This window comes from Acinonyx jubatus, chromosome X (genome assembly GCF_027475565.1).
Source record: "Acinonyx jubatus isolate Ajub_Pintada_27869175 chromosome X, VMU_Ajub_asm_v1.0, whole genome shotgun sequence".
Classification (NCBI taxonomy): Eukaryota; Metazoa; Chordata; class Mammalia; order Carnivora; family Felidae; genus Acinonyx; species Acinonyx jubatus.
In genome coordinates this window covers 111,709,265-111,721,299 of record NC_069389.1, presented here as the reverse complement: position 1 = coordinate 111,721,299, position 12,035 = coordinate 111,709,265, and the positions used below count along the sequence as shown (strand labels likewise).

At 48.2% G+C, this 12,035-nt stretch overlaps 1 protein-coding gene across 1 annotated transcript in view; it reads right to left on the bottom strand.

Annotated features, from left to right (window-relative positions):
* Positions 1–2,313: 2,313 nt before the first annotated feature.
* F9 (coagulation factor IX) overlaps positions 2,314–12,035 on the bottom strand; it is a 32,493-nt gene continuing 22,771 nt past the window's right edge. The window contains exons 7-8 of the mRNA XM_015066499.3: positions 4,704–4,818; positions 2,314–4,047 (exon numbers count right to left, since the gene is read on the bottom strand). Of these exons, the coding sequence (XP_014921985.1) occupies positions 3,500–4,047; positions 4,704–4,818 (663 nt within the window). The 3' untranslated portion in view covers positions 2,314–3,499. The remainder of the gene's footprint in view (positions 4,048–4,703; positions 4,819–12,035) is intronic.

Here is a 12,035-nt window from a genome sequence, read left to right as displayed (position 1 = left end):
TCAATTGAATCGAAACGTTGCCGAATGCCTGCGTGCCGGAAGACACCGACGAACCTGTTCTAGAAGTCGGGTGTCACATCTGGAAGGCCCAGTGTGCACGGCCGGGCTAGAGGCTAGAGCCCAGCCCCGCGGGTCTGTCCCACACGTGTTGTGTCACCGAGTGCCTGCTACGAGGCAGCGGCCGCAGCCGCAGTGTGCCGCTCTACCTTCCGGACGACCTGTTGGCCTTGATTTGGTCACCTGCAGATGTCCCCGGCTGCCCTAAAAACAGCCGGTTGTCCGATCGAAAGCTCTATAGAGTGGGGGACCTGAGTTCGAGTCCTGACTCCTCCAGCGTGTTCCTCTGGGCCCGGCCTTATCTTGGCCTCCATCTCCTCATCTGTTCAACGGGCAGAGTGGTTTTGATGGTGTCTGAAGCATTCGGAAGCTGTTTGGGAAATCATAACGAAGCGACTCTGTGGCCTGGTCTGTCACGGTTTCGGAGAGTAGGGGAGAAAACCCATTCTTTCTCCTTTGGCAGAAAAATCAGACAGTGCTCCTTTCCCGCCATCAGAAACAACGGGGCTTCGTGGGGCCCCCCGGGTGGCTCAGTCGGTTGGGCGTCCGACGCCCGCTCGGGTCACGATCTCACAGTCCGTGGGTTCGAACCCCGCGTCGGGCCCTGGGCCGACGGCTCGGAGCCCAGAGCCTGCTTCAGATCCTGGGTCTCCCTCTCTCTCTGCCCCTGCCCCCACTCGCACTCTGTCTCTCTCACTCTCAAAAATGAATAAGTGTTAAAAAAAATAAAATAAAAAAAGAAAAGAAAGAACCTACGGAGCTTCAGAAGAACCAAAACCCGTCATACTTAAGCAGCCAGTTAAGATGACCGCCCTGCGTGAACACACGTTTCTTCCCTCAGCGTGAGTTCTGTTCTAACCTGTCGTTTCCAATATTGCAGCGGTGTGTTTCCACCCGTTTAGGTTAAGTAGCTGCAGCCGTTTGGGAAGCGCTAAAGCGCTTCTTCCGTGGCCACTGCCAGCGCCCTGGGTGGAGTCTAGCGAGGACCTGGCTGTGAAGTCGCTGGCTCTCGGGCGGGCTTCGGGGCCCCCCACGTGTTGGGTTGTGGCCACACGCGGCAGGTGGCTCCCGATGACTTCAGTCGTTGTGGGAAAAGGAGAACCATGGCTGGGAGACTGAGGGGCCCAGGATCTTCTTTCTCTGCCACGGGGAGGACCCGTCCCAGGAAGTGTCAAGCCACCCCCCCTTGCGGCCTTTGTCGGTGTGGTCTCCGTGGCCACCGGGCCTCAACTGGCTCACTTTGATCAACCCTGGAGTGCTGGGGCTCCAGACTGTTCGTCATTCAAACATGAAGTAACGCGTTTGCACGCGTCAATCGGGATCCTCCTCAAACCTAAGGCGGCCAATCGGAGTGTCTCCTGTCTCTCCCTCCTTTAGCCAACAAGAGCAGAACTGGCTTCCTCTGTTCGTGAAGCGTCAGCCTCACTCATTATTTTTATTCCGGCCTCCTTTCATGATACGTCATTTTAGTGACGTCCCAAGATACATAAACGTGGATTCATATTTGACGAACACGTCAGCGTTTGGCACACAGTGTTCAGTCCTTGAATATTTGTTGAATAAAGGAACGAGACACCCCGAAATCACCGACTAGCAAGGTCCATGAAAACTCAGATGTGCTGTATTGCACTTGGGCCCATTACGCCGAGGGCCCTGCCGAACGTAGCGTTTGGGACACGTCTCTGTGAATGATGTGACAAGGAACACTTTTTGAGACGTTTGAAAATGCATTTATTGATATTTAGGTTTGAAAGCCTAAAGTAAAAAGGTATGAACTAGAGGCACTTGAAAGACCTCAGCGAGAGGGAGGCCTGGCTGGGGGTGAGGTGAGGGCAGCAGCTCGGTGGGGTCAAAGTGGTCCCAGATGTGATTTTGTCAGTAGTTCCCCACGTGATGAAATACAGGATGCCTGATTCACATCAACCAAGTTCACAAAAAGCTGAGCTGTGAACCGGAACACCAGTTTATTAAATCATAAAGGGAGCTATTCTAACACACTGAGGTCTATACGCAGGTGGGTCAGCAACCCCGTAGAAAAGGGGAGTGAGTTGGTGGGTCAGCCTCCCCAGAAGAAGGTGAGTGAGTTGGCTCCCTGGAACGACTCATGCCTGTGAGAGCCCCCGGGCACCCTTCTTCACTGTGGGGATGGGCTAGTTTAGGACCCATGATGCTTATGTTCTCTGGTCTAGGGCAACTTCTTCCTTAGCCTTGGACGATATTGGAGACATGTTGGTGAATTCTTCCTTGAAGACTGTACTAGGTCTTGATTGCACGCTGACCGTTCTCTTTCTGTTAACATTTTTTTCAGGCGGGAGACGAGACACCTGAGTGGATGTCACCATTCTCAGTTACCTCCATCACAACTCAACTGCAAGCTCTTAGAGGACTATTCTGGTGGGCCATTCCTTCCATGATGCATGTATTTTAATAACACAACTCTCTCAGAGGATCCTTCCCCTCAAGCTCCTCAGGTCCCTTACGTCATCCCTTTGCTCTGAAAAGCAAGTCAAAGACCAAACCGAAAGCAAGTCTGGGTTTGATAGACATGTGTAACCGTGGACAGCGGTCACACAGAATTATGTGGCCCTTCCCTCCTTTAATGCCCATGTAGGGAAAAGGAGAAAGGGAGGGGGCTGATTTTGGGATTAGGAAATGGAAGAGATAAAGGAAGCGGGAATAAGGGTACAGAAGAGGAACGGTGTTTCTGGTGAGTTTCACCCTGTCACCTGCTCCTGTGTTCTTCCTTTATGAGTGTGGTGCTGGTCTTATCGTGAACTAGACCAAATATCCTGGATACAGATCTAATAAATTGTGATGTTTTGGTGGGAGAGGTAAGAATGCTCTGGAACATGGAATGCTGCCAAGGTGGAGAATCAGAGAGTTGCCCCAATGGAGCATGAAGAACTTAACTTTACAATGTTGTCAAGGGTTGGACCTGTAGAGATGGTCACAATTTCCTATCAAAGTATATTTCTGTAGTGATTACATTTTCTTTAAAAAAATTTTTTTTAATGTTTATTTTTGAGAGAGAGAGAGAGAAACACTTTTTTAATGTTTATTTTTGAGAGAGAGAAAGAGAGAGCATGAGCAGCAGAGGGGCAGAGAAAGAGGGAGACACAGAACTCAAAGCAGGCTCCAGGCTCTGAGCTGTCAGCATGCAGCCCAACAAAGGTCTTGAACTTGTGAACCATGAGATCATGACCTGACCCGGAGTCGGAGGCTTAACCGACTGAGCCGCCCAGGTCCCCCTAGTGATTACATTTTCTAATTGACTTACTCCAGTAAAATAGGAATTCTAGATAGATTTCTCCCCATAAAGAGAGAGAGCAGTAGTCATAGAATGTATATAGTCAAATCTAAAGAGATAGGAAAGTGATTCGTTAGTAAAGGACCCTGACCATTTTCAACCCCCAATATGTCAACCTTGGAAATACATTTTACTTTAAGTGAGTTTTGTCTTTTCTTTAATCCAGTTGACATACCGGGACACCTTGGTATATATTCCATATTTTCCTTTCATTGCACACTCTTCACCCCAGCTAATAATTCCAGTTAAGAAATTAATGCCTTCCACTTCGGTAACATGGGGTCCCCCGCTATCTCCCTGGCACGAATCTTTACCTCCCTCATGGAAGCCAGCACAGAACATGTTATTATAGATGGTGAACTTGGTGGACCTAAGGCATGTGGCTCGGTCAACAAGGGGGACTTTAAGGTACTGAAGAATTGTAGCCGGTCGCCCTCTGTTGAAGACTTTCCCCCAGCCACTCACGTAGCCATATCCAAATTTGAGGAAGGTGTTCGTGTATTCCCTGTCAGCAACGCAAATAGGTGTTACGTAGCTGTTTAGCGTTAAGGGCTCGTCCAGTTCCAGAAGGGCAATGTCATGGCTGTACTTATTAACAGATGCATTGTAGCTGTGGTGAAGAATAGTGCGAATCACGTTTCGCTTTTGCTCTGTATGTTCCGTCTCCTCGGTGTTATGTTCACCTATGGAAAAGAAATTTCTCTTCAGTCACAAATAGTCTCTCCCGTAAAGAAGCAGATTTTCCAAGATTTTCGGCCTCACTGAATTCACTGGTAGCCAAGTGTCAAAGATCCCAATCTTACATCGTTAGGATTTTGGTAACACGTCACGAGGGCCGATGCATACTTTCCAGACCCAGAACCCATTCAGGACCATCGTGGGGCTGGTTAGTTGACCCAGGCTGATACGACTCTTACATCGTTCACGGATGATCAGGAATCTGCGTGTCACGAATGATCCTAGATTCTCCTACTTTCAAGCATTTTGACCCCCTGTTTGAGCACAGATAATACATTCATTTGCTCACTCGTTCACATGTTAGCCGAAGGCTCGCTACATACAGGCTCGAAGATGAGTGATGGGACGTGACTTTTGGGGAGGCTCAGTGCGCTGGAGAAATGCGCACCTCAATAAATAATTCTACCCCTGTGAGGCGGGCACTAACATAGGCACACCCAAGGAACAGTGGGGGGGCTTGGTGGATGCAACAAGTTGGGTTCTGGAAATGTGTCTCCTCTAGCACTAGCCCAACTTATTTAGGAAAGCTCTTCTTAGACCTTAGGAAAGTACACACAGCATACAGTGATACCACAGATGCTATCCTGTTTTGTTTATTTACCTGCAACAACAGTAATTTCAACATCCGGATTAATACAGTGGGCTGCAGTTACCACCCATTTTTCATTGATGATGGAGCCTCCACAGAACGCATCAATTTTCCCTTTCAAAAGGACCTGTGGAAACAAAATTGTGAAACTCACTACATCATGTGCTTGATCTAGAACAAAATAAATTCAGGTGCTGTTGATAGGAGTGGGCAAAACGTTGGATTCTAGGTGCTGGCAGAACTGGAGCGTTTCTGGAAAGTGTCAGCTTTGCAGATGAGTTAGTGTTTCCGGAGCACGATCAAAAAAGCCATTTCTGCAACGGTCTCAAAGAGAATGTGCAATGAGAGCCAGGGGGAGCTCTAGACGAGGCAAATATGAGGGAACAGCTTCGGTGATTTGTGGCCCTTGGATGCCTTTTCCAGGTGAGTCAGATTCTCTGATGGCACACACATCGTTTCATGGGGATATGGCAGGTAAGTTAAGAGATGCGCTGACTTGACTCCTCCAGATCCATTGTTGTTATTGGGTCTTCTGTCCCTGCGTGAGGAACTCTTGCTAGAGGGTGATTTGCAAGAGAAAAACTACTGATTTTTCCATGAAGTCCTTTTTTTTTAAATGTTTATTTTTGAGAGAGAGAGAGAGAGACAGAACAGAGTGTGAGCAGGGGAGGGGCAGAGAGGGAGGAGACACAGAATCCGAAGCAGGCTCCAGGCTGCGAGCTGTCTGCACAGAGCCCAACGTGGGGCTCGAACGCACCAACCGCGAGATCATGACCTGAGATGAGGTCGGACGCTTAACCGACTGAGCCACCCAGGTGCCCCTCTGTGAGGTCTCTTTAAGTATGAATTGAGGCCACTGGGCTCCATAAGGGCGGTGCTTACAGCCATCCAGGCAGTGAGACACAGCAGGACACATGCACTCCTTCCCTTGTCCCCCTAGCCATATTCCACACCCCTTGGCTAGATATGCAAGCTGCCTCTGTCCTGAAAAGGTCTACTTAGCTGTGCTTGGGCAAAGTGGACAGAGGTGTTTGGGTGCCTGGTTGGAGCCTGGGCGTTATTAGACAAGAGGCCGATCCATTCTTTCATCTGTACGTTTATTGTATAATCAGAGTGGACAATTAATGTTTTTACCACCTCAATATCTAGATCAACGTGAAAAATTTCACTTCCATTGCACCCTGAGCCACCTGCTCAGGAAAAAAAAAAAAAAAAAAAGCTGAGAAGTACAGACACTAGAGGGCGCACTGAACATTTGGAAAAGCTTGTGCAAGTTGCTGAGTAACTCCTATGAACTCCTGCCCTTTTTCCTAAAGCATGCCTTGTCCCAGGCATAAATCCGTTTCTAGACTGGAGAAAGAGAGTGGTCAGTCCCCTTAAGTGGGAGTCTGAGAAGGTCCTTGGCGCATGTTCTAGTGAAGATTCTTTTTGTCCTTAATTCAATTTACTGAACACCTACTAAGTCCTAGACACTGAATCATTGGCCTCCCCCCCCAGAGACCTATGGGGCTGACCCACTGCAAGCCTCTGACCCCTTTTACCATATTTTAGCTTTCTCTCTCATTCTAGCTGTTGCTTTTTAAAAATTTATTTTATTTTAAATTTATTTATTTTGAGAGAGAGAAAGAGAGTGCATGGATGAGTGGGGGAGGGGCAGAGAGAGAGGGAATGAGAGAGAATCCCAAGCAGGCTCCACACTGCGGGCCTGGAGCCCAACACAGGGCTCCGCGGGGCTCAACGCAGGACTCAAACTCATGAACCATGAGATCATGACCTGAGCCGAAATCAAGAGTTGGTGGATCAACTAACTGAGCCACCCGGGTGCTCAGTGGGGGGAGATGGACAGAGGGAGAGAGAGAATCTCAAACAGGTTCCACATTCAGCGTGGAGCCTGATGTGGGGCTGGATCCATGACCTGAGCCGAAATCGAGGGTGGGACGCTCAACAGACGGAGCCACCCAGGCAGCCCTAGCTGTTGCTTTTTATTTTGAAAAGTTGTAAAATATAGGAAAACTCACAGAATAATATAATAAACACCAGTGTAGCCACCACTCAGACTTAACCGTCTTCTTAATTTTTTTGAACATTTATCGATCGCTTCCTATGGACTAATCATTGTGCTAAGTGTTTTACGTACGTTTAAAACAACACTTTATGGAGAGATATTAACATATCCATTTACAGCTAACCTCACTCCCCTAAGGTTACTTAGGTTAGTTAGTGGTGAAGCTAGGACATAAACCCTAGTCTGCCTGGCTTCGTAATCGATGCTCCTAAGCACACAGTATGTATCCAAGTGGGGTTAGTGGGCCAGTTGCAGTAGAATCATCTGGGATGCTTGTAAAATGCAGATTTGGGGGCTCACCCGGACTTAACTAGAATATTTGGTGGGTGTGAGCAGTGAAGATGAAGATCTCCAGAATATCCTTATGCATAATTAAGTTGGGGAAATTCTGTTTTAGAATTTCCAAGGCTTGGTGACCTTTATTTTAAAAGTGCTCAGGGGCCCCTGGGTGGCTTAGTCGGTTGAGCGTCCGACTTCGGCTCAGGTCATGATCTCGAAGTTTGTGAGTTCGAGCCCCGCGTTGGGCTCTGTGCTGACAGCTCAGAGCCTGGAGCCTGCTTCAGAATCTGCCTCCCTCTCTCTCTGCCCCTCTCCTGCTCACACTCTCTCACTCTCTCTCTCTCAAAAATAAATAAACATTAAAAACATTTTTTTAAGTGCTCAGTTCACCCCAGAGCTGACTACATAATTTGTGGGGCTCAATGCAAAATGAAAATGTGGGGCCCCTTGTTCAAAGACCAGGAAAAAAACATGCCATTGAAAACACTAACATACAAAACTCTTCTCTTTCTTCTGTGGTCTCTTGAGAGCTATCATGGTGTTTTTAGTTTATTACTTAATGTCACGCTTTCTCAGGTGCGGGGGATATTTGTTGGGAGAGTGCAGACACTAATGGGTGCCCAGGAGCCACACCCTGTGATTTAGCATGCAAGCACAAATGCCCCTGGCTGTCAGGTCCCCTCTCCCACCAGCCCCAAGGGAAGATAAGACAATCTTCCCTTCTCACTGGCCCACTGCAGCGACCAGCAGCGGAGGGGGGATTCCCAAGGGATTACAGCTTCCATGCCAGGATGTGCTCGGTACCTGGAATGGAGGTGGGCAAGAAGCTTGCTCCCACCATTCACCCTCCAAATGTGCTGTGACAAACATCTGGTCCTCAGATGCTCTGTGGCCCTGACCCATCCCCAAATGGCATAGAATGCGTGCACCCAACCTCAAGCCTCCCTGCGCCTGTGCAAGAGGAGGGTGACAATGGTAGCTGTTGGAGACGAGGACGGAAGTATGCCAGCGTGCCACAGGTTGAGGGGTGGCAGTAGTCATTGGGCAGGGGGGACAGGGAGTGGGAGGGTCAAGAATCCATCCCGAGGAGGTGGGGAGAGGTTCCAAGTTCTCAGCGCAGGGCTGCTCCACTGTCTCATCAGACTTGAGTTACAAAATACAAAGCATTAAACTCCAAATTCGGGACCTTTCCAAAAGCAAGGCCCCACGCAAGTACACTGGTCACAAGCTCATGAAGCTGGCCCTGACCCCAAGGGATATTTTATCACTAAGCAAATTTGGGCAACACTGTCCTACACGGATCTGAATGGTCACATCTGAAGACACCTGTTCTAGTAACTGGAGTTCTTTTTCTTTTTCTTTCTTTCTTCTTCTTTTTTTTTTCTTTTTTTTTTTTTTTTGCCAATCGCTGATTGGTATTAGAAATTTTAGCAAATATCTTTGCCAAGAAAAAGCCCTAAAAAATATTTGCATTTAAAGATATTACATTGGTTTTGGAATGTTTGCTTGGCTACCTCAGGATCACAGCTATCTAAATACGAGCTATTTGGGGATGAGCTGTCTGCTTGGCCAAGGACAAGTTCTAGTAAGACATCCCTTTGGCAAATGAAGGGGAAAATGGGAGGGCATGTGCTCTGAGCAAAGCATCCAAGTTCTGATCTGTTAAACATTTTCATGTTTGTCCAATCCTAAGAGGAGCCTGTTTTCTCTCTTTGTGACACATGCACAGAGGCACGCCCAACACACCCACCTCCAGCCACAAAATACACATACACAGAATAATAGTCTAAATGTTCTAAAATAGTTTTGTGGGGCCAGGTGAGATTACATATGTCATCGTCTTATTTCTCTTAATTGACACTTGAGCTAGGGAAACTAGAGGGTTACTTTTTCCAGGTGAAGATATGTCTATAGTCTTAGGACCTTCTTCTAAAACCTTTTCCCCAAACCTCCCCTCTTCCAATAAAAAAAAGAAAGAAAGAAAGAAAGAGAAAGTTCTGATTCATGCATATGGTAACTGCATGCTGTCACGGGCGTGTGTCCTAATCAAATGGAAAGCATTGGGTGCGTGTAGGTAGCTGCACAGGTCAAGAGCTCGGGTACCTTTAAGGACAGCTTCAGGTTAAGCTGAGGAAAGCCGAGACTGGGGAAAATGTGAAGACAGTTTAAAGATCATTTAGGCCAAGAGCAGAAGAAAGAAAAGACAGTGTTTCTAAGACATTTTGCTGGTTGAAATGGTTGAATATTGGCAATTGCATATGAGACAACCTAATACAAAGATCACTTGGTGCCCACTGTATTCCATTTTTTTTCAGTTTGGTAGAAAGATTTCCCAATTATTAAATGTAGAATAAATATGGCTCGGGTGCCTGGGTGGCTCAGTTGGTTGGGCCACAGACTCTTGGTTTCGGCTCAGGTCATCATCTCAGTTCATGAGTTGGAGCCCTCCGGGGCTCTGAGCACTGACAGCACAGAGCCTGCTTGGGATTCTCTCTCTCCCTGTCTCTCTCTCTCTTCCCCTCCCCGTCTTGCTCTCTCTCTCAAAATAAATAAATGATCTTTAAAAAAGGGAATAAATATGACTACTACAGAGCTGAGGCCCATGATAAAACAGAAAATAGACCAGGTACTTCACATTCAAGGCCCAAAGCAGAAGAGGTGGGAGGGGCTCTTGGGGCAATTTTGCTCGGGCTCAGACTTGGCTGACAGGGTCAAGGGCGCGGGACCCAAACCAAAGTAAAGCTTTAGAAAGCAGAAACGTAGTGTTGCTTTCTCTCAAATCTCTCTTATAAGCTGTTGATGAAGGTGATCTCGTAGTATTTCCCCTTTTTGCTCTAATGTTCAAAGGTTTTCATGGCTTCCCTCTGCAGCTGTAGGAAATTGGAGTCTTGTTCTAGTTCTCCACTCTAAGGATACAGTGACGCTAGGAAACATCCTTTCTGTTCCCATATAGTGCACTTGACCTTCTAGCTTCCTCTCCGAGCTCACGGCCTCGCGTCTCCCACCGCAGCGAGTTTAGAGGTCCCGCACTCAGTCTGCGCCATTGGCCTTGGGTGGGGGCGGGGCTGGCTGAGCCTCCAGAGCCCGAGGGGCTTCTGGGAAGCGCCAGGCGCAGGGGGCACGTTCCGTGCAGCTTCGCCTCTCGCTCGGAAGCTGAAGTGAAAGCCCTCGAATAAAGGTAAGAACCCGACGCGGCCCCGCACGAGCTACGGGGAAGGTGAAGCTCACCTCTTAGGGTCTCAAGCCTGGATGGGGTGGCAGCGGTCCCCTGTCCTGCTCTAATCCCCCCACCGGGCGAGCCAAGGCCCTCAACGCTCTCCCAGCCGGTTTAGCAGTTAACAATTCAACAAACATTTGTTCAACCGACGTTTCCTCCCAGAGCTGCTCAGCCCACGGCACCGACACTGGTTGGAAAGGGCTTTCTTAACCCAGCGTCAGAATCCGCCTGCCCGCCTGCCTGGGAGATTCACCCGTAAGCCCTCAAAGAAAAAGCTGTCTTTCCCTTTCCTCTGTGGCCCCTTAGCGCTTGCAGACCGCCAACTTCAACCTTTTCCTTAGCCAACGAAACCTTTCCAGCTTGTTCCCGCCATTCATTACTCCAGATGAAAGTGACCTCCCTACGTTCTTCTTTGCGCGATGCGTTCACCCAAGTGGTCGTTTTTATCTCCCCTAGCCCCCTTTTCTGAAGCATGGGAATGTTGAATCCTGTCTAGGTGAGATCGCGAAACTGTTTCGTATTTCAGAGCCCTAGATCTACTGTTGTGGCCACTGAAACCCCAGCTGTTGCTTGCTTTCTCCTGAGGCCTCGGCGGCAGCAGGTGTGTTTGCGGTCTTGCGTGCAAGCAAGTCAAGCGTTTCCACCTTGCAGATTAGCCGCGCCGTGGAGCTGGCGCGTCCACACGCGAGAGAGTCCGATTCGTTGCATTTCCTGCTTGGTCTTTGTCTGCAAGTGACTTTTGGACCCTCAGTTTACCTCCTGGTTTTGAAAACCGGTAGCCTTTTGTGAGAAACTGGGTGGAGGTGGGTGTGGCGAGAGTGCTCTCGGGTGAAAAGGAACCAATGCGGGGGTGTTTTGGGGTCTGGTTCGGCTATGCTGCAGAGTAGCTCAGTTTTTCACCTTTGGAAAAGGCTGAAACTTAGTGCTTTGTGCCTCTCCGGCCTGCAGTCCTACTTCATATGGATGACACAGGGAGTGACCATGTGCATGAGTGATCTTGAACTTTCCAGATGAGCTTAGCTAGGCTTGATAGGAAAGAGTCAACAGGTATACTAACTATGTAAGTGTGCGATGAGGAGGGTATGAAAAGATTTGAGATGATGTGTATCATACCTTGTTCCTCACAGCCATCATCTAATAGTTTGTTCTGCTTAAAAGAAAAAAATAGCGAGAGCAACTAAAATTTCTATTAGGAAAGACTTGCATTGATAAAATCTTGGCAAGCATCTGGTTTAAGGGGGGCGGGTGGAGAATGGAGAGATTATGTGACTAAATTGACACTATGTTACACCCTCCCCCCCCTTAGCTCTTATTTAAACGTGTTTGGCAATTTCACTTCTGGGTTGACAAGGGGACAATGCTAAGCTCGCTCACAATGTGTGCATCCTGAGACATACTTTTTTATCCTTTTTTTAAAATCTTTTTTTTTTTTTAAGAATAGTCATCTTGGGGGGCACCTGGGTGGCTCAGCCGGTTAAGTGTCTAACTTCAGCTCAGGTCATGATGTCACAGTTCGTGGGTTTGAGCCCCGTGTTGGGCTCTTTGCTGATAGCTCAGAGCCTGGAGCCTGCTTTGGATTCTGTGTCTCCCTCTCTCTCTCTGCCTCTCCCCCACTCACTCTCTGTCTCTGTCTCTCTCAAAAATAAACAATCATTAAAAAAATTGAAAAAAAAAAGAATAGTCATCTTGGCGCTAATAAAACACCCCTGGGTTTGTGGATCCTCCAGCCTAGGGACTGCCTTATGTCCCACAACCCCAAGGAAGATCATTATTATAAAGTAGG